A 25,784-nucleotide genomic window follows, 5' to 3' on the forward strand; every position below is an offset into this window, starting at 1 on the left:
AAAAAAAAAAAAAAAAAAAAAAAAAAAAAAAAAAAAAAAAAAAAAAAAAAAAAAAAATCCCATATAGAGAAGACGGGTGTTATGAGTTGAATTGTGTCCCTTTTCCCCCCAAATTCACATACCGAAGTCCAAATCCACAGTATGGCTTTATCTGGAAACAGGGTAATCACAGGGTAATCACAGACATCATTCATTGGAAGTCATATTGAAATGGGGTGGGCCCCAAATCTAGTATGACTAGTGTCCTTATCAAAAGGAGAAATTTGGATGCCGACACGCACACAGGGAGAATGCTATGTGAAGAGGAGAGTTATGCTGCCACAAGCCAAGAAGCTGCCAGAGCTAGGAGGGGGACCTGGAGCAGAGCCTCCCCCACTCACTTCAGTGGAAGCAGGACCATGCTGACACCTTGATCCTGAGCTTCCAGCCTCCAGCAATATGTTTCTGTTGCTTATGCCTGTTGGTTGTGGGACTTTGTTATGGTAGCCCTAGAAAATACAGGGGCTATTTACTGGGGGCCTTGGTGTTTCATATACCATGTTTTTAGGTCTTTCACACCTTCTCCTGCACAGTGCTGCAGCAGAAGCCCCGTTTCTGGCAACTTGCTGGAAAGAATCTCACTACAACGTTCCTCAGAAGAGCTTTAAAGTGCATTCCTATGTGCTTACCCTTACAGTCTTGCGACCCATATGGTTCCAAGATATCCACCATGGGCTCCTCGGGCTCAACAGAAACATCTCAGTCCCCCAACCTGTATGGTGGCTTCCTCTCCCTTCCTTCTTAACTGCTACAGTCCCTGCATCTGATGCTTTATAAATAGCACATGTCCAATTTTTTAGTTTCCTGGAGTCTCTTCCTCCTGGCATGCTGGGAGTAGCACATACAATGTTTTGACAGGAGAAAAGGGGGTGTCGACATGGCTAGCCATGGCCATTTTGGGGAGCACTCATCACATTTATCAACAAATATGTTAGCAACAGATGGAGAAGCAATTCTTTGAGATGAGTTCAGTTAATGAATGTTATAAAATACTGTGAATTAATAGAAAATTTGAGGTACAATACAGCCACCAGATCAGGAGATGACTGATCGTTTGGTACAGTTCCCAAGAGGAGGGTGCAGCCCATGTCATGGGCTGGGGAGACAGGGAAGCACTAGGGCCACTCAGGAGGATGGGGAGCGGGGAAATGTGGGGCAGAGCCTTTACTGTGTTTTCCATGGGAAGGAATGGGTGAGGCAGGATTAGCAGGCTTAGGATTGACTAGTCTGAGTAATTTCCTTGGGACTGGGTTCTTGGAGCTGTCTCTAGTTGTCTCGTACCTGGGATAATTAGGGGAGCTGAGGAGGGGTCCGGAACATGAAATTCCTAGAAGAGTGGATAAAGGAGATGTTGGGGGTATGGCTCTGGATTGGTTGTTGGCATTTGAAAAGCATGCCTTGGGGCAAATTGTTTACCAGCTCTAGGACTGGCCAGCCCTGGGCAAGGCAGTCTGTTGACTTAGTAAGTCTCCAGAGGTGAAAGCTTCAGAATACAGAAAATGCAAGACACGGATCATATAATAAAGAAAGCAAATCCACTCTGACCACATGGCTGCTGCATTGCCGGCTGCTGAAGATCCAGATCAGGTTTCTGAACCCCACTGTGCCCATTCCATGGCCACAAGAAATGAGTGTGCACCTCTGGAATGGCATTCCTCAAAGGCTGTGTTGACCTCAGGCATGCTTCAGCATCCAATGTGCATGTTCCTTCCTCCAGGAAGCCCTCCTGCACCAGTCCCCTGGCCTCAGTGACCTTCTGCTGCCCCACAGCCCATGGTTGCTCTGTCCTGGCATTGACCCTGCTGGGTCATCATCAACTGTTTATATTTCTACTCCTCCCACAGCCTCAACTGCAGATTAGATCCACCTGAGAACTGTAAAAGATCCCACTACTCAACACTGTCCTGCAAGAGGAATCAAATGAGAGCTTCTGGAGGTGGGGCCTTGGGACCAAGGTGATGTGTCACCAGGACAGAGAACAGCCACTCCGGGCCATGAGGTCCTCGGCCACAGGGACTCTGCCTCCTGAGGTCACTGGACACAATGCCTGGCCATGGCAAGTCTGAAACAAGTGAACCACTTCCCAGAATACAGAAGAGGATGAGGACTACATCCTTCATTGTCATCATCAATGATCTGTGAACCAGGGCCCTCAGTGGCACTTAAGGGCAAAATGCAGGCTCTTTCCTTCTGTCTCTCACTCTTCTCTCCTTGCCCACCTTTGGGGAAGTTCAGCTCCCGTGTGGAAAGCACTAACCCACCTGCGTGTGCACGTGGTTCCATCCATTCCATTTTCTCTGGCCTCTTCCATCACCCTTGTGGTAGGCAAATGCATTAATGGATTCAATTCTTCACCTCTCTCTGGATCACCCCATTGCCATGTGCCTTTGCAGCGTTCTCTCCCTCGGGCTCTAGGTTTGGCCAAATGACTTGCTTTGTCTCCTGCCTTGGTGGCAAACGCAACACAGGTGGAGGCTTGAGTGATCGGGCTCTCCTGCTTTTGCTCTTGCTATGGCCATGGGCAGGCCATGCAGATGAACTTGCAGGGGATGATCTCGAGGAGCAGGGCTGAGTCACCCAGCCAGCCAAGGCCAGAGGGGATCGGCTGACAGCCAGTTGAGCATCAGACATTGGAGTGGGTTTAGCCAACATCAACAGCACAGCCTACCCAACCTTGGTCTTAGGAGCCAGCCCAGCCAAGATCAGCCAAGCCCAGCCTAGAGCCCCTCAACCTCAGGATCCTGTGAGCTAACTGGATGTTTTTTGCCTATGCCATTTAGGCTATGTGGTTATTCATTTCCCAGCTTTATTGTACCAGTAGAAAATTAATGCAATTGCTTCCCCCTCCCCCATGTCTTTAAATTCCCATTGCCTTGATCTCATGGTCCTTAGCCTAAAATGCACTCAGCTCTTTCCCCTGCCTTGTTCTAAGATGCTCTATCTTCTTTCACTATGTTTTACCTCAATGCATGGTCTCTCTCTGTTTTTGTAGCTGGCTCAGAGACCTCAAATCTCAGAGCAGAATTAAAATGTCCATTCTAAGACATAAAACCCTGAAAGAAAGAAACTAGGCAGACACTGGGGAGCAGAGAAGCTTGTGGGATATGCTTGGATTTTGTGTAAAATTAGCAGATCTTGGAAATCATTAATAAAATACAAATGCATTTGTTTAATTATGTTTATATTTCATTTGAAACCCAACTAACTAACTTGTTCTCTGAGAAAGCATTTAATGCAACCAGTGATGGGACTCTTGAAACGGCAATACACAGTTACTGGCTTGTACAAGGTTTTGTCATATAGTTTACAAAAGGTGCCAGTAGATGCCAGCACAAATGGGGTGCCCTTATGACCCACTTAGGAACACGTACTGTCCTTCTTGCCTTATGGCTAGGTCATGTTTCATAGTAAAGTTCTGGAAGGCATGAAGTTCATTTTAAATGTTAAAACCCTACAAAACGAATGGCTGTTGTATTCTTCAAACAACCATTTTGCTCTTGTTTCCGCAGTTCTGCCCCACTGTCTTTACCACCTGTCCATTCAGGCACACCTTCCTCTGTCTGGCCTTGTCACGCCCTCAGGATCCCACTGTCATGGCGTTGCCTTCAAGACAACCCCTGCACACCCCTTTCCCTCTCCCCTCTGCCCCCGACCTCTCATGAGCTTCCCCACACTCTCCCCAACACCATGCAACCCATCAGGGTTAGGACCCTGTTTCCCTTCTTCATAATTCCCAGAATCTGGCACACAGCAGGTGCTCAAGAGATGTTTACTGAGTAAAAGACAAAAGCAAGAATGGCCATCTTCAGGCTCTGCTCAAAAAGCCGATCAGCTTCTCCCCTTCGAAGAGCAGGTAAATGAGGGCCATGGGCATAGAATCCTCTCTCTTCTCTCCCCAGAAAGGAGACTTCTCTTTTTCTAAGAAAAATTCCCTGCTCCTAAATTTCTTTTCTGTACCACCTGCAAAGCCACTCATTGGGTGTTGGAGTGGGGGAAAGGTTATCAACCATTCACCTCTTAGTATAAAATATCATATTCAACGTTCTGTTCCGCCATCTAGCAGAGACTTTTTGATGAAATGGGAGGCTGGAGAGGAAGAAGATTGGATGCAGGGGCACTTGGGGAGTGTGTGGAGTGCTGCATAGCCAGAAGGGCTGGGACACTGTGAAGGTCAAGCAGGGGGTGGCAAAGGATGAGGAGCTCAACGGAGCAGAAGAGAATCAAGAAAGAATGTGGGAAAGGCTGGGGGGAGCTGAGAATGGGTGCAGAAAGGAAGGTGGGATGGGTTGGATGGAAATCAGGAAAGAGAAAACTCAGGGGAGTCTGCCTGTATCTTCTGTGCAGTAGTTTCAGGGGAGCTGTGGCCAGCGGCAGTGAGGATGGAGCCAGAACTATGAAGCCAGACAGTCCTGGATTACCGCCCACCTCTCTGCCTCACTTTTCCTCATCAGTGCAAAGGCTGGCTTATTGCTATTCATGTTTCTGCCTGAATTTTGCTTCTGGGCTGCTATGCAGGTCCTGGAAGTCTTCCCCTAGCACTCTCTTAATCAGTAGGACAGAGCCTTGAGGATGCTCCCAGGAACCCAGCCTTCCAGACCCCTGCTTTCCAGGCTGCCATGAAGAACCAGCCTCTGTGTCTTCTTACCTCCTCTTCACCTTGCTTCTGTGATCTGACCTTGCCTGGCCCTGAGCAGAGACAGGGACAGGAAGAGGGCAAGTTCCCTACCCCTTCCTGAGCACTTGCTTACTGTGATGGGTGGCTGAGCTTCGAGTCTCACCCGAGACGAGACTCTCACCACCCTGCACGGTGGGTCGATTACTTCTGCGTCACTGCTGGGAAGGCTGAGACATGGAGGCACAGCCACTTGCTCAAGGACACTCAGCTGGCTGGGAGCTCAGCTGAGCAGCACATCTGAAGATCCTGACTTTTCGATACCAACTGAAGACCTTGCTTTTGCTTCCTCTCCTGCCTTGATTTGGATCCTCTTCTCTGTCCGTGCCCCAGACATCTTTGCTGCTGACATTCCATTCAGGAGCGCAGTGAGTTCAACCTCGCTGCCCGAAAACCACTTAGTGCGGTTCCAGCATCTGATGCAGAGATGCAAATGGTTCCATTCACCACTCCTGTACATGAGGATGCACACTATCAGGCTGGGATGCCCCAAGCTATGCTGCTGGCACATGGAAGGTTCGAGAGGAGCTTTGAGATAGAACCATGACCTCAGCCTGCAGGGGTGGGGAGGGAGAGTGGGAGAGCTACGTAGAAAACTTGACACTTCATCCTTGAAGGTCTCAACACAGATGAGAATCCCTACTTGAGAAGAATCCCCACCTGCTCCCTCCAGTCAACCCCATGTTAGGCCCTGAGAGATGGGCCCCTGAAGCAGTGCCAGTGAATTTAGTTTTCAAGGCTGTAAGGCCGCTGTTGGCATCAGCCGCAATTGATTGTCAAGGCCACTGAGTGTTCTTGGGCTGAGCCCTAGGCTCATGGTTCTTAAATTTTGTTGGGCATTCCATCCCCAGAATTCTGATCCAGAATATAGGGGCCCAGGCTTGCTGAAGCAGGACCAGGCCTGACCTCTGATTTTTACCAGGTCCCCCAGGTAATTCTGATGAGGCCAGAGTTAGAGAGCCACTAACTTGGTGCCTTGCTACTCAAAGTGTGGTCCATGGACCAGCAACATCAGCCACCTGGGAGCTTTGCAGACTCTGAACTTTGCAGAGTCTGGTCCCACCTCAGACCTACTAAATCAGTTTGAGAAGATGCCTAGAAGATCCATGTGCATATAGAGGAAATTTTGAGAAGCCTGACATAGCCGACAGATGAGTAAATGCTTAGCGGCTTATCAAGTATTAAGCTCTGCTTGCTAGGCATACACTCTCATTTCATCCCCATGACCACCCTGCAAGGGAGATGCCTTTTCCCCATTTTACAGAAAATTACATCGAGACTCAGAGAGGTGGGAGACTCCTGAACCCACCCGTTCATAGGTGAGGGAGCTGGGGTTAGACCCCAGGGACCCCATGCTCGTCCTCACTGCGGCCCTGTCCTCCTCACACAGGGATAGAACAGCAATGACTTCAGATGTGAACACTTTAAGTAACTTTGATTCAACTTACCACAGCAGGACATGGATCAGAAATTTACACAGATGTCCTTTCACCAGGATTGAAACAAGAGAAGGTTTCTAGCCAACCCTAATCTCCAACTCAGCAAGACCCAACCCCCACCCCCTCCCCATTTCCCAGTATCTCAAACTTTCCACCGAGAGTCCCTGTAAAGGATTCGTAGCGGGCTTACCGTGTTCATCCAGCAGGATGTTGTCTGGCTTGATATCTCTGTAAAAGAAAACAAAGAAGCTGGTAATGTGGTTCCTGGACTCACAGACGAGCACATCGACAAGTACCACATCAGGACAAATGCTGGCAACACCCAGGCTGCTCATCTGTCCCTGACCTGAGGCCTCAGCCAGGGAGCAGTAGAGTAATTGGTATGATAATGGGACACCTGTGTTCTTACCTCCTCTTCTCTTTCCTGGAAGTGAAAGTAGATTGTTTGAATATTTTTTCCTGAATATTCTTAGCTTTTTGGTTGTTTGTTTTTGAGACAGAGTCTTGCACTGTCGCCCAGGCTGAAATGCAATGGCATGATCTCGGCTCACTGCAACCTCCACCTCCCGGGTTCAAGCGATTCTCCTGCCTCAGCCTCCCGAGTAGATGGGATTACAGGTGCCCACCACCACACTTGGATAATTTTTTGTATTTTTAGTAGAGATGGGGTTTCACCATGTTGGCCAGGCTGGTCTTGAACTCCTGACCTCATGATCCGCCGACATCAGCCTCCCAAAGTGCAGGGATTACAAGCATGAGCCACAGGACCTGGCCAATATTCTTAGTTTTTAGCCTCTCAGCTCCAGTTGTAATGGTAACAGCAGCGACTGCTCACTGAGCATGTGGTCAGCGCCAGCAGTGGGAGGCACCTGCCCACCCTAAGGTAGCTGAGCCATCCCACCACGGCTCCCTGCAGGTGTCATGGCATCCATGGAGCTAAATGAGGGTTTGTAAGTTGTGGCAGTCAGACATGTGAAAACTATAGCTCTAGGCCAAATCCAGTCCTGGGCCAGTCTTTGTATGGCCTGGGAACTAAGAACCACTTTAACATCTTTAAAGCACTGTAGAAACAAATCAACAGGCACACACCCACACCCACACAGAGGAACATGCAGCAGAGACTAACATGGCCCTCAAAGCCTAAAGTGTTTATTACCTGGCCCTTTATGGAGAAAGTATGCTGACCTCTTTTAAGGGTAACATAGTGACCCATGTGGGGCAAAATCTGGGCTGAGGAGTTTCTGGAAAGTTCTGCTCTACATCACCATGATAGCAAAGGGCCTCTCAATTCCAAGTGAAAGATTTTGAAGGCTGAGGCTTTGCTTTCTTTGCATCTACATGCCTGTACCCAGCACAGTGCCCGACGCAGTGGTAGACACATGTGAAACACCACTGAGTATAAGAATGAACGAATGAAAGGGAGAGAAGAACAGCTTCAACCTCAACTTACTTATTTTTTTTTTATTTTTTTCCCATTTATTTATTTTATTGCATTTTAGGTTTTGGGGTACATGTGAAGAACATGCAGAATTGTTGCATAGGAACACATGTGGCAGTGTGATTTGCTGCCTTCCTTCCCATCACCTACATCTGGCATTTCTCCCCTTGCTATCTCTCCCCAGATTCCCACCCCCCACCCTCCCTCCCCTATTTCCCCCCAACTGACCCCAGTGTGTAGTGCTCCCCTCCCTGTGTCCATGTGTTCTCATTGTTCAACACCCGCCTATGAGTGAGAACATGCGGTGTTTGATCTTCTGCTCTCCTGTCAGTTTGCTGAGAATGATGGTTTCCAGGTTCATCCATGTCCCTACAAAGGACCCTAACTCATCGTTTTTGATGGCTGCATAATATTCCATGGTGTATATGTGCCACATTTTCCCTATCCAGTCTATCGTCGATGGCCATTTGGGTTGGTTCCAGGTCTTTGCTATTGTAAACAGTGCTGCAATGAACATTCGTGTGCACGTGTCCTTATAGTAGAATGGTTTGTAATCCTTTGGATATATACCCAGTAATGGGATTGCTGGGTCAAATGGAATTAACTCCAGATGGATTAAAGACTTAAACATAAGACCTAACACCATAAAAACCCTAGAAGAAAATCTAGGTAAAACCATTCAGGACGTAGGTGTAGGCAAGGACTTCATGACCAAAACACCAAAAGCATTGACAACAAAAGCCAAAATAGACAAATGGGACCTAATCAAACTCCACAGCTTCTGCACAGCAAAAGAAACAATCATTAGAGTGAATCGGCAACCAACAGAATGGGAAAAAATTTTTGCAGTTTACCCATCTGACAAAGGGCTGATATCCAGAATTTACAAAGAACTAAAACAGATTTACAAGAAAAAAACTAACAAGCCCATTCAAAAGTGGGCAAAGGATATGAACAGACACTTTACAAAAGAAGACATACGTGAGGCCAACAAACATATGAAAAAATGCTCCTCATCACTGGTCATCAGAGAAATGTAAATCAAAACTACATTGAGATACCATCTCACGCCAGTTAGAATGGCGATCATTAAAAAATCTGGAGACAACAGATGCTGGAGAGGATGTGGAGAAATAGGAACACTTTTACACTGTTGGTGGGAGTGTAAATTAGTTCAACCATTGTGGAAGAGTGTGGAGATTCCTCAAGGACCTAGAAATAGAAATTCCATTTGACTCAACTTACTTATTACTGACGTGTACACACTTGCTGAGCGCTGCATTAAAACCACAGATTTTACAAATGCATAAATTTTCACTCATTTATAACAAATGTCACATCTACTGAGACTAATGATAGCTTTCTTCAAAATAAAGAGCAACTGCTCCTGAGTTTATCAAATATGAATTCTACCTGAAAACACGCTGTGGTTCTGTGTAGTAATGCAATGCAATGTCCATGGGTTTGGGGATGAAAGAAGCACTCAACCTACATATTTAAATTTTTATTTTCATTGTGCCTCTGCAAGCCTGTGAGTACTGAGAAGCACTGAGTACATGGGCCCCTGCTGCTGAGGTCACAAAGCCTCCACTGTGAACTAAGAGATTACTGCAGAGACCCGTAGGGAGCCTCATGGGAGGGATGAACTTGGGAACTTATACAATTAAAACAAAAGGCAGAAGACCTAGAGTCAAGTGTTTGTGGATCTAGTCAGCAAATGCTTGGACCCTGCCCAGGTGGCTCCCAGCAGGGTTTCTCAACAAAAGTTGATAAAAAAGAAAATAAAATAACCGTCAAGAATGAAAACATAGCAGCAAATGTTCAGGCTTATCTCTTCAAGTATCACCAGGACTGAGATGATTTCATGTGGGGTGTGGGGACCAGGGAGGAGGTGGCTGTGGCCCAGGGAGTGGGGGCTATAAAATGCCTACAAGGGCCGTAGCCTAAAGATAGAGTTAGAGTCAGGACACAGGTGAGGTGAGGGCGGGATGACAGACCCAAGAAGATGTGATCTGGCGTACTGGGTTGAATGGTGTCCCTCCAAAATTCATGTCCATCCAGAACCTCAGAATGGGACCCTATGTGGCAATGGAGTCTTCGCAGGGGTAATTACTTAAGGATCTCAAGATAAATCATCCTGGATTTAGGGAGGGCTCTAAAGACTTGTGTCTTTATAGGAGGAAAGTGCGGGGAGGGATTTGGATACAGACACAGGAGAGAAGAAGGCCGTGGGGAGATGGAGGCAGAGGCTGGAGCGATGCAGACATAAACCAGGGATGCCTGGAGCCGCCCAGAGCTGGAACACGCAGGGGGTGAATTCTCTCTCGGGTCACCAGAGGAAGCATAGCTATGATTCCACTTTGATGTGGACTTCTAGCTGAAATTATGAGAGAATAAATTTGTATTGTTTTAAGCCACCAATTTTGCAGTAATTTGCTGTGGCAGTCCCAGGAAGCTGACACAACTGGCATGAGGGAAGGAGAGCTGATGGAGGGGAGGGCAAACCTCAAGGGGCAGCTAGGGCCCCAATAACCACAGCATGGCCTTGGATGAGCCCAGCGCCTGGCCACCCCCACAGCTACATTGCACCTGCTCACAGTGTCTCATATCCTGAGAACAGAATGGGGCACAGATGTGCCTAGACTCCACAGATCCAAGGAAAGGGGCTGTCCTGTTTGGGAGAGTCCAGACCATGATCTAGACAGTTTGGGTTCCAACTCCAGCCTCGCCTTTGACTATCTGCATGATTCCTGTCTCTGCCTGAGTTTCCTATGCTGTGTGGATTAAATATCTGATACATAACACATGTTGCTTCTGTACTGGCTGTTAGCACAGAGTGGAATATCAAGCATTTACGGGGTTTCCCCTTTGTGGCTGTGAAAGCATGTCATGAACAAGACAGACCCAGCCAAATGGAGCTTGCATTCTAGGAGGAGAGGCAGGCCAGAAGGCACATGAATAAATCGCAGGATTGTTCACTGTAGCAGGTAAAGAAGGCAAACCAGAGTCTAGAAAAGAGACCAATAGAGGGTCCCTAGTTTTGGCAGATGGTCAGGAAGACCTTTAAGAAGCGGAGACTTTGGGTTGACATCTGAATGGCAAGAAAAAGCCATCTGTGCACCATCTAGGGAGCAAGTTCTCATTTTGCAGATGAGGAAGGAGGAGGGTGAGAACCACATCATCTGGCCTGTGATGTGGTTCTAGACATGGAAGCTGACAAAGGTGATGGGTGTCACCCCCTTAATTCTGTTATGTCACAGGGCAAAGTCGGTGGGATGGCATTCCCGGGATGACATTATATTATATGACTCTGTCTTGGCAGACTGGAGTGAGAGCTCAAGATATGAGCTGCCATGTGAGAGCCAGTCACACAGCAGGGAATCTAAGTGTCCTTGGGAGGAAGAGTGATCACTGGCCAATGGGTAGCAAGAAAACGTGACCTCAGTCCTGCGGCGACAAGAGCTGAAATCTGCCAACAACCACAAGAGCCTGGGAGAGGATGCCACCCCATGTTCCAGAAAGGAATGCAGCCAGGTGGGCATGTGGATCGTAGTTTTGTGAAATCCTCCGCAGACAATCCAGTTAAACCCACCTGGACTCCTGGGCCACGGAAATGGAGGGAGAATAAATGGGAGTTATTTCAAGTTGTAAAGTTAGTGGTAATTAGTTGCACAGTAATAGAAAACTAATACTCTAGCTATATAATCTGAGGCCACCTACTCTGAGCCTCGTTTTCCTCATCTGGGAAATGGGAACAGCAGCGGCTATCTCACTGTTGCTGAGTGTACAATGAGATGACATTTGTTCAGCACTCCGCACAGTCCCAGTGCAGCGAGGAAGAAGTGCTGAAATAAGTCACAGCGATGGGACTGTCATTGCTCTTTTAAAAGGAGCTGGGGAGAATTCAAAGGCAGACTGACAGATTCCTGAGCTTTTAGCAAATTAGGTCTCTTTCACAGGAGACTCGCTGGGCAGATGCCTGCAAAGCTGCGTGGAGATGAAGAATCTGAATCACTTGGGATTTAATAAGAATAGCATTCTCCGGGTCTAGTATCTTAGCAGTGCCTTTAGTTTAGACGGTTTCAGAAACGTTTCCTCCAGCTCTGTTTTTTACATCGATCATATCTCAGCTCCAGCGCGTCATCCTGTTGAAAATGGGTTTGAACGTTCAGAAAGGGCATTAGGAGCATTGCGTGGATGGGAAGGCAGTGACAGTGTTTTCTGAGGACAGGCCCATAATTTCAGAGCTAGGCAAAATGACACTTTGATGGAAAGTATGCATGCAGGGCTATAAAACCTGGTGCTGCTCTTGAATTATTCCCCAGCCCTCAAATAAAACAAAGCATAAAATGTCAGCTGGGCTATTTTAAAAAACAGCATAGAAATGGCTCTGATCCACAGGTACCCATGCACAGACTGCAAAGCAGGGCCACCAGGACATTTCTGCATGCGCCTTTTGGCAGGGGGTTTCTCAATATTCTATGCTGGCAATACGCAGCAGCAAAGACAAATACAAAAACTTGGAGGGCAAAGCTAGACTAAGTGAAGTAAAAATCTGTGGCTATTTCACCACTAGTGAAGGGAACATGTTATCCATATGCATGCGAGAGGGAGCAGGAGGTAGCAAAGGACAGAAGAGAGACTTGAGATGCCGTCCTGACTCTGCCTCTTGCTGGCCATGCAGACAGGGCACACTGCCCTGGTGAGTGATATGGTTAGGACCCGTGTCCCCGCCCAAGTCTCCTGTTGAACTGCAGTAGCCGGTGTTGGAGGTGGGACCCGGTGGGAGGTGACTGGATCATGGGGTTGGTTTCTCCTGAATGGTGTAGCACAATCCTCTTGGTGCTATTGTGACGATAGTGTGTTATCATGACAGTGAGACAGCGATAGGTGTGTAGCCCCTCCCCATGCTCTCATGCTCCTGCTCTGGTCGTGTAAAACGTGCCTGCTTCCACTCTGCCTTTTGCTGTGGTTGTACGTTTCCTGAGGCCTCCCCAGAAGCCAGGCAGATGCTGCCGTGCTTCCTGTCCTGCCTTCAGAACCGTGAGTCGACGAAACCTCTTTTCTTTATAAACAACCCAGTCTCCGGTACTTCTTTATAACAATGTGAGAATGAACTAACACGGTGAGAATTAGCTTCCTCACGTATAAGCTGCATAATAACGCCCTCTCTATGGTTATAGTGAGGACTGGATGAGATGGTTCTCATGACATCAACCAGCACATGGCCAGGCACATGGAAAGTCACGATTGTTATTAGTAACAATAACAGGGTGGGATAAAGACATTTCAGTAGGAGGTTGAGCCAACAGAATCAGCACTGGGGAAGGATGGCTGAAGACATTTACTGGGGGTTAGAAAGAATGGGAGGGCTTCACCTTGACTGTTGACCTCAGCTTGAATGGGACTTTGCACCCATCCACCAGCAAGCTGATGTGGAACAGGATGCTAAGGATCTTGGTTCTCACGTTTTAGAATCTCTCACTGTATTGGCGTGGATTGTTCTTCTAAAAATTGAGTAATGATGAAGAAATGACAACATATCATCTCTACTCATTAAATATGACTTCCTTCTCACTTCTGTCTCCTGCTCCTGTGGGGTAGGGACCATGTTCAAACAGCAGCCCCCAACACAATGCTTCAGCGTTAAAAGCAGTACTGACAGTATTAACAGTTAAACTTTATTGAGTGTCGACTATGTGTCAGGGACAAACTGAAGAGTGTTCTGTGGATTCAGCCATGTGTGGCGTGGCTGTTTGTTATCAGGTGCTGGGGAGGCACTCCCCATGTTGCCATCTTCACACAACTCTTAGAGACCGGTATTGCTACTCCTATTTTATTGATAAAGAGAGAACTATTGACAGAGGTTCAGTGATGTGTCTGGTTCCCACTTGTGATTTGTCAAAGGTCAAACACTGGTGGAGATAAGACCTACGCTCAAGTTGGTCTCTAGATCAATGTTCTGTCTCTATGGGTGGGGAAATGAAAAAAAAAATGAATTAGGGTTGCCAGAATTCTAAAGTAGGCAGTAATAATCTGAGGAACATGCTTATAATAAAGATCTGATTTGATTTTTCAATTAATTAATTAATTTTTTTTGAGATGGAGTCTCGCTTTGTCACCCAGGCTGGAGTGTAGTGATGTGATCTTGGCTTACTGCAACCTCTACCTCCTGGGTTCCAGTGATTCTTGTGCCTCAGCTTCCCAAGTAGCTGGGATGACAGGTGTGCATTACCACATACAGCTAATTTTTGTATTTTTAGTAGAGACAGGGTATCATCATGCTGGCCAGACTGCTCTCAAACTCCTGACCTCAAGTGGCCCACCCACCTCAGCTTCCCAAAGTGCTGGGATTACAGGTGTGAGCCACTGTGTCTGTTCTGATTTGATTTTTAAAAATGTTATTACCATTTCAGGGAACTTTTCATTTATTACACCGCCCACATGCAAGGTTGCATTTCTTGTTTAATATGACTCAAGTGTCCTTACAAAGCACAAATCCGAACCTGTCCCTTTTCTACATAAATCCTCCTAATGGCCCTGTGGTGCCTATGGTGCTGGTGCCAGGCTCCAGTCAATGTCCCAGGATCATCTCAGAGATGAAAAGTGAACATTGAGATGTGCTTGTCAACTTGAAAATCCGACAACCAAGGTCACTGACGACAACCGCCAAGTGCTACCGTCATATGTACATGCGAGGAGAGGCAGAGGGAGCCATTCTAGCCCAGGAGAGTCACAAAGACACAATTTTAGACGGAAGCACAGCTGCCACATGCCCCAGGCGCATTCGTGGTCAAGTGTCTAGAAAACACTGATCCAATGGCCAGACTCCACAGGCCTTCAGGCATTTCCCGATCTTGCCAGTAGGCTTGGCCCTCTGTGCCTTGCAGCCCAGCCAGGCCAGACCACCTTGGGTGTTGATGCCTCACCTTGGCCTTATCTCTGGAGAGCACACCCTTCTCTCTACTGAACTCTGACCCAGGTTTTAGGACACAGCTCAGTTGCAATCTCCTTCTGGGATACTGTCGAGGGCTGAAAAATGTCTTTGCAAAATTCATGTCACCCAGGTATCTGAGAATGTGATCTTACTTAGAAATTGTGTCTTTGCAGGAAAGTGTGTGTCTATCTGTGCCAGTAAATACTGTCTTTGCCAGAAAACTATCACTTTGCTAGTAAGGTAGTTCTGTCTTGCATCTAAGTTAAGAGGAAGTTGTCCTGGACTAGGGTGAGCCCTAAATCCAGTGCTGGTGACTTTATAAGATGAGAGAAAAGAGACATAGGTAGACACAGGGGAGAAGGTCACATAAAGACAGAGGCAGAGTGTGGAGTGATGTATCCAACAGCCCATGACATAGCACGGGTTTCCTGGGACCACTGGAAACTGGGGGAGATGCGGGGGACTTCTCTCTCAGAGCCTCCAGGAGAACCAGCTGTGCCAGTATCTTGATTTGGGACTTCTGGCCTCCCCTCCTGAACTGTAAAAGAATACACTTTTGTTTTACGATTAAAGCCACTCAGTGTGTGCTGCCTAAAGGCCTCCTCTGGCCCCCTGCCCCTCCCTGCTTTCCTAGTCCTGATGGTGCAGGTTGACATTGTTCATTTACTCCCTGCTGCCAGGAGACACACGTACACACAGAGGAGAAGACCATGTGAAGACAGAGGCAGGGTGATCATGGGAGCACCAGCCCTCTGAGCAGGGCCACGCTGCTATTCAGAAAAAGGTTGCTGAAAATATGAAAAAACGAAAGACCTTACATAAGGGCTGAACATGGCCTCCTCTGACTTTGAAGCTTGTAAAGCTCCCAGGGTCCTCAACCCTCTGGGACCTTGATTTCACCTTGACAAATGGGGCAGGAAGCATCCATGTGAAAAGGGACATTCCGCAGCTACTGTCAATGGGGCCTCTCTGCCCAAACCGTCCATTGTAACTAGGATGGCTGTGGTTGGGCTGTGGCCAGCAGAGCTGAGCCCTACCGAGTGTGTCTTCTCTACCAATGACTGTACCAGGCGCTTGGCATGTGCTCCTGGTGAAATCCTCACAACTGCCCCTATCAGGGACTCGCACCTGCAGTAAAGATCACTACAAATGCACAGACACCAAACACACCATTCTCTCACAGTTCTGGAGGCCGCAAGTCCGAAGTGGGCCTCAGGGCCTAAGTCAAGAGTGAACAGATTGCGTGCTCTCCCTCTGGAGCCCACAGAGGAGCTCTGCCATTTGGCTTTTCAGCTTCTGGAGGCTGCCCAGGTCCCCTGGCTGCTGGCCCCTCCTTGCGGCACTCCCATCTCTGCTCCTGCAGCTGCATCTCCTACTCCTTTTCCGACCCCACCACCTGCTTGTTGGCAGGAGCCTTGGCAGGAGCCTTGTGATTCCACTGGGCCCACCTGGATGATCCAGGAGAATTTTCCCACATCATGATCCTTACCTAAATCACATCTGCAAAGTCCCTTTTGCCCTGTCAGGTGACACAGACACAAGTTATAAGGTTTAAGATCTGGCATCTTTGGGGGGGCATTTTCAGTCTACCCCACAGCCCTCCCAGGTAGTGTGATGGGCTGAATGGTGTTTGTCCAAATTCCTATGTGGAGGTCCCTATTCCCTGTGTCTCTGAATGCAACTGTATTTGGAGACAGGGTCTTCCAAGAGGTGATTAAGGTGAAGTGAGGACATTAGAGTATACTCGAATCCAATCTGACTGGTGTCCTTGTAAGAGGAGGAGTAGGATGCATGGAAAGGTGTCAGGGGCCTGTGTGCAGAGGAACGGGCTTGTGAAGAGCAGCGAGAAGGTGGCCGTCTGCAAGCCAAGGAGGGCTCAGAGGAAACCAACCCTGTGGGCACCCTTATCCTGGACTTCTAGCTTCTAGAACTGTGAGAACATTAACTTCTGTTGTTTTAAGCTGCCCATCCTGTGGTATTCCGTATGGCAGCTTTAGCAGATAAACACAGGTAGGCAGTTTTGTCACCCCTATTTTACTGGACAACAAAAGCAAGGTGAGAGGAGTTGTCACAGAGTCCATAGGAGGGACAGCCAGGATATGCCAGTGAGAGATCCATGACTTCATCTGAGGTCACAGAAGCAATTTTTAAAACGTACACACAGCCTAATAATGTAGTTCTGTCTTATTTCTATTGTAAAACTCCATGCTGTTACTCAAATCATTTTCCTCTTGCTTTATCCTTTGGGAGAGAAAGTACATCCAGTCAAGCCATGCTTGGGGGTTGTTGATTTTTCTTTAATCCTACAGAGGACAAACATCACCATGGTTGACAATGATTAATTCAGTTCAAAAGCTGTGCCACTCCATGGGGCCTGGATGTTAACTTGGCTACTAAGGCAATTGCATTCAGCTAATTATTCCCAAGTATATCTCAAGGAGATTTCGAAGCTTTTGGGATTCACAAACATGTCCGAGGATGCACCGGGCTCAATTAATTCCTTCATGGATGGGTGAGCCCCGTGACACACCTCCCTTGGGCCAACGAGGAGGTCATCTTCTTAAGAAGCTCCGACCCCCTCAGTCCACGTAGCCTGCACAGACCCACTCAAGTCAGTTCTATTTCTTTCTACTTTCAACTAGAACACTGAAATGCAATGATAGATCTGTAAGTCAGCCTGCTTCACCAGGCTCTGAGCTCCCCAAAGCTGGAGACATGGCAGTAGCACATGGAAAACAGATGGATGTGGTGAGCTAGGGTCCTACAGACCTGCAGTGACTCTAAGACAGCCTGTGAGTATGGGTCACGTTTTGAAGCCCTTTACACACCAACAGCAGTTCAAATCCTTACTCTAATACTGTGTGGGTCTCAGTTTTTCTCATCTGTAAAATGGGTATAAAATGAAATAATGCGTGTCAAGGACTTACACAGTTTCTAGCATAGAGAAGATGTCCAATAAATGATGATTAGTTCTCCTGTCCCCTGCACCCATCCCTACTTAGCAGGGAGTTTGGAAGGAAAAGGAAGTGGCAGAAAGAAACACAGAAGAGTTGACTCCAAAATGACAATGACCATTTGTCACATTTGTGCAGTTTTGCAGTTCACAAAGCCCCATCCCAAACTGTGATTTATTTAATCCACCTGCCAGTCTCAGAGGACCAGCATTATCTTCTTTTTGATGGATAAGGAAACTGCGGCTTGGAGAGATGAAGTGACTTCTCCATGGTCACAGTTAAAAAGTGGCAGAAGTGACCAGGCACGGTGGCTCATGCCTGTAATTCCAGCACTTTGGGAAGCCGAGGCAGGTGGCTCACCTGAGATCAGGAGTTCCAGACCAGCCTGGCCAACATGGTGAAACCTCATCTCTACTAAAAATACAAAAATTAGCCAGGTGTGGTGAGGATGCCTGTAATCCCAGCTACTCGGGAGGCTGAGGCAGGAGAATCGCTTGAACCTGGGAGGCAGAGGTTGCAGTGAGCCAAGGTTGTGCCATTGCACTCCAGCCTGGGTAACAAGAGCCAAACTTTGCCTAAAAAAACAAAACAAACAAAACAAAAGCAGTGGAAGAAGCATGACTTGGGCCCAGCTCCTCTGATGCCCATCTGGCACTCTTCCATTTCCATCCTATGGGCGGGGTAGAGATGTTAGGGGCAGAGTCACTCGATCGACCTGTGTATACTTCAAATACACCATGGTCCTGTGTCTGCCTGCATGGCTGGAGCACTCTCCTCTAGCCCACGATGTCTGCCTAGTCAACTCCTCTGCACCCATCAACTCTCAGTTTCGGTGTCACTCCCTCCAAGAAGCCCTCTTTCAAGCCCTGGGTGCAGGTGGAGGGGAGACCCCATAAGTGCTGAGACAGGAGTCAGAAGCCTCAGCCTATTCCCATAGAAATAATGAAGGAGAAAAAAACTAGAGATATAACCGTAGTAGTTATTCATATGTGATCTTAGTTACTCACAGGTGATCTTGGTTCTTTTATTAATGCCTTTCAGGTCACCAAGTGTGAACCTGGGGTGACATTGTGAAAGGAATGACCCTAAGACAAGATGCCCTAAGCCCTCTGTCATGCCCGTGTAAGGGCTGCTGGAGGGCGCCTAGGCTGTGTAGCAGCATCAGCGCTTGGAAAGCGCCCGCTGTTTAGCCAGCTAGGGAGGAGACGTCCAAGATGGCCGAGACATCTTCCTCCTCCGGAGAGTTGGGAGAAAACTCCACTCCTCCAAGCTGTTGCAGTAGACCTGATGCTGTCAGGGAGGCCTGCAGACATCCGGGGGCTTAACTGTCTCTATGTGGTGCTGTGCTTCAGTGGTCACGTTCCACGTCCACTCTCATGTTCTGCTTCTGCACCTGGTTCCTTTTTTCTTAGAAGAGATAATCAGTAAAAGTAATATAAATCTTAATGTCTTTGTTCTTTCTTGACAAGTATGGAAAAGTGCTGATGCATTATGCTCCTTACCTGATCTCAGCTGTTAGAAAGCCTTGGGCCCCCACCTACATGACATGTGATGTTCTTGACCCTATCTCTGACCACCTATGCCACGCCCTACCTACCCTGCCCCAGCTTTGTACTCAGTGAAAGTCAGAGTGTGCGGACACTCGGGGCCACTGCCAGACTCCGCATTTTGGTTGGCTGTGGACCCCTGGGCCCAGACTCTCTTTTCTCTATCTCTGTGTCTTGTGTCTTCTATTTCTACAGTTTCTCATCTCCACACCAGCAGAGAGGGGCTCAAAGGACCCTGCAGGGCTGGACCCTACAGGTACACCAGGTTGCAGTCTGCATTTTCCCTGTTACTTTGCTGGCATGACAGTGACCACAGGGTATATGTGCTTGTGTGATTATTTGGCTGATCCTTGTCCTTCCCAGTAGGTGCTGAGTTCCATCAAATCAGGGCCCATTCCTAGATTTGCGGTCCTGGCACAGCGCCCAGCACCCAGCAGGTGTTCAACAGACACCAGTGGCATTACCCTACCTGTAAACATGTCATGAGACCCTGGGTGAATGTTGGCCGGAACTCCACAGCATTTGAGTACAGAGGTTCCCAGGGAGGCCCAAGCTCCGTACAAGGTCAATCAGCATCAGGCCCTGGCTTTGGGCTCAGGCCCTGGTCCAGGCTGGGTCTCCCAGCACTCCCGGATAGTTAATTGTGAGCCCCGGCTTTCCTAGGGGCCACCAGTGCTCATCCGATGTCACTCACTTTCAGCAGTGTGCATTTTGCCAGGATCATGTGGTCTCTTATTTTCTTCCCAGATCCAGCCTTCCCGGCGGGCTCCGAGTAGCTGGGCCTGCCGGACGCTGCGACTCTTGGAGAGCTTCCTGTTTCTATGAAGATGCTCAGGCTATGGCTTTATGTTCCTTATCCAGCTTTCTAAGGATAATTCGGGAAAGATCTCAAGTCCATATCAAGGCCTAATCTGGCTCTATCCTCGTGACTTCTGTTGGAATCCGAGAGCTGGACTCAGTGGAGGGCCCAGCCATACTCAGAACGATCTGGTCATTTTCCAGATGAGGGACCTATGTTTAGAGGAGCTCAGCAACTCCCCGTGGGTTGTCTGGGAAATTAGTGCCAGAACTGGGATTTGAAATTTGCTTTCCTGACTCTTATAAACTTCCTGAAGGCATGGATTTTATCTGAGTCATCAAGAAAGGTATTTTAGAGCTAAAAGGGACCTAAGAAATAATTGTGTTTCTTCCTCTCCTTACAGATGAAGACAATGAAGCTGAGAGACGTTCAGTTACTTGGTCCAATTACAAATATGCGAGCTTCAAACTGGGCTCAGTCTAGATCGATCTTTCTCCACGGCCAGTGCTCTTGGACCACCGAGAATTACCTGTTCCTGCTTCTACCACGTTCTCATTCCACTTCCTCTGCCTCACTGTTTCCTACACAATGCTTCGGCTCTGGACTCACACCTGCCGGGGAGCTCTTTCCGACATGCAACACACACTGAGACCTGCCCTCTGGAGTTTATCCAGGAGCCAAGAAAACAAGAGACAGCCAAAGATAAAACTGCATAATGTGATACTCTGAAGGAAATACAGGGGGAGAGGGAGGGAGGGGGTCCTGGGAGCACAGACAAAGGCCAGGAGCTGTGGGTGGGGATGTGGGTGGAGTTGTGGGTGGGGATGTGGGTGGAGCTGTGGGTGGAGCTCTGGGTAGGGGCCATGGGTTGGGCTGTGTATGGGAGCTCTGGGTAGGTGCTGTGGGGATGTGGGTGGAGTATGTGTGGGGGCTGTGAGGGGGAGCTAGGTAGAGGCTGTGGGTGGAGCTGTGGATGGGGACTGTGGGTGGAGCTGTGAGTGGAGCTATGGGTGGAGCTGTGGGTGGGGATGTGAGTGGGGATGTGGGTGGAGCTGTGGGTGGGGGCTGTGGGTGGGGTTGTGAGTGGAGCTGTGGGTGGGGGATGTAGGTGGAGCTTTGGGTGTGGCTGTGGGTGGAGCTGTGGGTGGAGCTGTGGGTGGGGCTGTGGGTGGAGCTGTGAGTGGAGCTGTGGGTAGGGATGTGAGTGGAGCTGTGGGTGGGGATGTGGGTGGAGCTGTGGGTCAGGACTGTGGGTGGGGCTGTGAGTGGAGCTGTGGGTGGGGGCTGTGGGTGGAGCTGTGGGTGGGGCCTTTAAGTGGAGCTGGGGATGGGGCTATGCGTTGGGGGTGTGTGTGGGGATTATAGGCCAGGAAAGGTGGAGCAGCACAGGAGGCCACATGAGTTCCAGGAGGATGGACTGGGTGCAGGAGCCTCAGATCTCTGCTCTAAGTGCAACAAGCGACCTGGAGATCTTCGCAGAGGCGAAGGGGTACACACCACACCTGTCTTCACAGCAGCCTGGGAGGAGTGTGGTCATTTCATTTCCTGGGTGGTAAAACTCCAAACTAGTAATCTTGCCAGAGCACGCCTAGCCAGAAACACTGCCCTTTCCTGATGTGGCCACCTCCACTTGTGGGAGCGGAGGGGGCCCAGAACGCCCAGCCAAATGCTGAACCACCCCTCTCCAGTACAGAGAACCTTCACCTCTGTCACCCACCTTGGAACCATGGGGCACATCTCATTCTGCCCTTTATCCCTTTACACTGGGCACAGGGATTCAGAGCCGCTCTCATCTCCTAGAATCCTGTCCTAAACACAGGCGCATCCCCCAGTCTGACCTCTTCCCTCACTTACCCGGCGCCCGAGCCTTCCTCTGTCTCTCCAGGATTTGTGGTCAGCATGAGGTCCCCCACTTTAAACATTTCCCCCACCCTCTTGCCCTAACCTAAACACACCTGTCCTCCTTCCCTGTTCTCTCTAGCTCTGGCCAGGAGGGAAGGCATTACCCTTCCACCCTCCTACCTAACCTCCACATCTTTAGAGTGGGGTCCATCATGTCACCCGTCCCTTCCTTCCTTGTTGCAGTCTCCTGTGGACACTCAGAAAAGTCCCACCATGCCTCGAGGGCTTCGCTCCTGGTCACTGTTGCCATCTGCAACTCAGCTCCAGCAATGACCTTGGTGATGGCAACAACTGTGCACTGGGGCGTCTGGCCTCTTACTCCTGACTCTGCTTCCTCCCAGGATCTCCATCTCCACCTGCCTCAACCACTTACTCCATGGCCACACCTGGCTCTCCTGGCTTCTCAGACATCCCACTCTGGAACTGTCACAGCCCCTTCCCTTTTGTTTCTGGCATTTTTTCAGTCCCACGGGCCCCCACAATCCACCCACCTTCTACCTCCTTGCTGTCCACCAGGGTCATCGCCGACTCCCCCAGCCCATGCTGCGTGGTCTCTCACTAAAGTCACACCTTCCCACATGCTCGACTCCCTTGCCTGTTCACCTGGCAGAACCCAAAGCCTGGTTAATTTCTATTTCCTGATGACTCTGCACTGCAGCCACGCAGCTGAATGTGGCTGGAGAAAAATACAACCAGGGAAGTGAGTTTCCCTCTAAATCCCCAGCCTCTAACAGTGTCTCTGTGGGTCCTTCAAGCTGCCCCAACCCGGGATGTCCTCCTTGTCCATTCTCTAAAAGAGAGGACGTCCTCTCTCTTTTCAAACCTCCAGCGGCCTTTACTCCCAAAGTCTTTACTCCCATCGACTGCTCTTGTCCGCACCCGACATCCGCCTCAACAGCAAACCCTCCTGCTTCTGCCTGCAGAGCACTTTCCCCTCTGGTGTTCCTGCATCTTCCCTCTCCTCTCCAGCCCATGCTCACCAGGGCAAAGCTGTCACCCTCTGCCCACATCCTTCTCAGGCCTCCTCTGTAGAGTAAGATGCAGGTACTCTCAAAGGCTTCCAAGCCCTGATAAGCTGGGCCTGCCCCCTCCACCTCTCTCCACTCACTTCGTCTGGCTGCCCTGGTCTGCTGGGCCAAGCACTGTCCCACTCCATAGTCTCTGCCTTGCTGTTACCTGGCCTGGAAGGTCCATTCCCCGGATATGCATAGGGCCCCTTCCTTTCTCCCTATGCTGAGTGCCCAGCTCCCCAGCGCTCCCTATCACCTCCCCTCCTTCATTTCTCTCCATGCCTTTATCATGCCTGACACTGTATTCACTTGTTGTGTCTCTCTCCCTATTAGGATGTGAAACTGTGACAGCAGGGACTTTATCCCCTGACTGTGGTGCCACCAGAACCTACAACAGTGTTTGCCACAAAAATACTCCATAAAGAGTCGTGTGGATAGTTGAATGGATGAATCAGACAGCCCCAGAGGCTCAGGACTCAGGATGGCCTTGTCCCTGCTGAGGCCTTTCAGAGTGAGTCCACTGCCTAGTGGTTTCAGAAACAAGGGTCCCTATTACCAGTGCAACACCCCAGGCTGGTCACAGCCTCCACCTTTGTGGCAGGGCCTGGTACCTGCATTTCCCACAAGCGCCCACTCCAACCCCCACCCCTTCCATGCAGTTCCAATGCCTGCTGGGGTTTGAGAGCCCTGCTCTGCTCGGGGGCAAGAAAGATCAACTGAGCCGGCGCACAATGAGAGGCTACGAGTCCTGGGCTCATTCAGGGGCGGATTTTTTGGAAGTCCTAGTCGCCGCCCTCCAGCATGTAGGCATAGCCTCATCAACACACGAGGCTCCAGTGGTCAGCTCGGATCCCTAAGGGAGCTGGTTGGGATGACTGTCAGGCTGGTGAATCCCACGGGCCCGCCTAGAGCCAGGCATGTTCAGTTTGACTCTCGTGATGGGGGAGGAGGGCAGGAGCATCACCTCTTGAGGCACAGCATGAATATGCATGTAGGAGTCAGACAAGCTGGTGCAGTGGGTACCGATCAGTGGAAAAACACGCACCCTCCAACCCTGGACACTCACACTCACCCACCCACGGCTGACTGCAGGGCCCAGGGTAGCCCCACAAAACGCGAAGATTTATTTTTCCTGATTTTACTAGAAATGTGGGTGCCCTGGTTTCAAAGCAGAGGCGACGTGGAGAACTTCCAGTGAATTAATATTTTAAGAGTTGCTATTTTCAGGGCTCAATCTCTCTGTGAATAACCCCCAAGGGGACATGCTGCCAGAACGCGTAAGAGTCAGAGGGCCCTGGCTGCCGACACTGGAAGGGACCCTAACTCTGTCTGATGCAACAGCTCTGGGTCCCTGACCTGCCTGAGCCTCAGTTTCCTCATCTGTAAAGTGAGCTAATCATGTCCATCCACAGTGGCTGTTGTGAGAATTAAATCCAATGATGCATCCAACAGAATGAGTCCAGGCTTGGCATAAGGTGACAGCTTAATGAATACATCAAACATTTAAACATGTTCAATTTCCAAATAAGAAAACCTTGCCTGGGAGAAGAAAATGCCAGTGTCTTGGAGAAAGCAGTAAAGCTGAGACCGGATAGAAGCTGGGGTCTTTTTACTGAGAACTCTTGGGAATTTTGCTCTTTAGGAAGACCACATAGAGGGACCAGGGGACCTTCTCACATCTGTCCCATTTCTTGCTACCCGAGGGGAAGGAGGACACAGATGAGAGGGAAGGAGCCAAGTGCCCTTGAATGAATGTGGATGACCCCACGGCCACACTGTGGCTGTTTTGTCCGGCACTGCTCACAGCACTTGACATGCATTATTTCATTTGATTCTCACAGCAGTTTTGTGCAGTGTAGGATATGCTGACTCATTATATTTATTTTATAGATAAGGAATCTTATGCCCAAGGAATTAGAGTGACTTTCCCAGGGTCACCAGCAGGATGGTTAATTTTATGAGTTAACCTGACAGGGCCACAGTACCCAGATATTCGTGCAAACATTATTCTGCATGTTTCGTGGGAGTATTTTTGGACGAGATTAACATTTAAGTCAGTTGACTTTGAGTAAAGCACTTGCCCTCCATAACGCGAGCAGGCTCATCCAACCAGTCAGAGGCCTTAACATAACAGAGACTGGCCTCTTGCAAGCAAGGGCGAATCATGCCAGCAGATGGCCTTTGGATTTGAACTGCAACATCAGCTCTTTCCTGCGTCTCCTGCTGGCTGGGCTGCCTGCAGATTTTGAACTTGTATCTCCATGATCGCATAAGCCAATTCCTTAAAATAGATCTCTCTCCTTCCCTCTTTCCCTCCTTCCTTCATGCGCACACATCCTGCTGGCTCTGTTTCTCTGGAGAATGTTGACTACCACACCCAACTAGTAAGTGCTGGAGGAGCCAGGATTAAAAACCCAGACAGCTGCTTCCAGAACCCATGCCCATTACCATTTTTACAAGGCCCCAGGGACACAGAGTGGGAGCAGAGTGGGGGCAGACATGGCAGAGCCACTTTCAGAAAAAGAATCAGATGACAAATAATCCATGTGCCATTTCCTGAAATCCACACCTCTGGGCAGGGAAGGCAAGAAGTAAAGAGTCCCATATAGGATGGTGGAGGAGGCACAGGGACAAAGGCGGCCAGCCCCTGGCATGCATTGGCCACATTTTCCATGCCACACTGAACTGGCTGCTGCACATGCATGATCTCATTCAGTCTAAAGCCCCTTGGAGCTGTGGGGGTTGTTACTGTGTTCGTGCTGCAGGTGAGAGGGCTGCTGCTGTCTTGGCTGATGCTCAGCTGAAGACATCATGAGCAACTGCTCCCTCCAACAGCATCAGAGAGACCAGGGTTCTAAGCCTGCCTCTGCCACTTATTAACAGTGCGATCTGGAGACCGAAACTCTCTAAGCCTAGCTTCCTCATCCATTAAACAGGGATAGCAGTTCTTCCTTGAAGTATAGACCTGAATAATAATGAAGATAAAGGACCCAAGGTCACAGCACAGTTCTTAACAGAAGAGTCTTGGGAAATCACCTACTTCCATT

General features: G+C 49.1%; 1 protein-coding gene across 2 annotated transcripts in view; it reads right to left on the bottom strand.

Annotated features, from left to right (window-relative positions):
• STK32B (serine/threonine kinase 32B) overlaps nucleotides 1-25,784 on the bottom strand; it is a 440,962-nt gene that overhangs the window by 85,569 nt on the left and 329,609 nt on the right. For both annotated transcript variants that reach the window (XM_017539152.2, XM_037742226.1), the window contains one exon: nucleotides 6,341-6,378. In XM_017539152.2, coding sequence (XP_017394641.1) covers nucleotides 6,341-6,378 — 38 coding nt within the window. The remainder of the gene's footprint in view (nucleotides 1-6,340; nucleotides 6,379-25,784) is intronic.

This window comes from Cebus imitator, unplaced genomic scaffold (assembly GCF_001604975.1).
Source record: "Cebus imitator isolate Cc_AM_T3 unplaced genomic scaffold, Cebus_imitator-1.0 Scaffold117, whole genome shotgun sequence".
Classification (NCBI taxonomy): Eukaryota; Metazoa; Chordata; class Mammalia; order Primates; family Cebidae; genus Cebus; species Cebus imitator.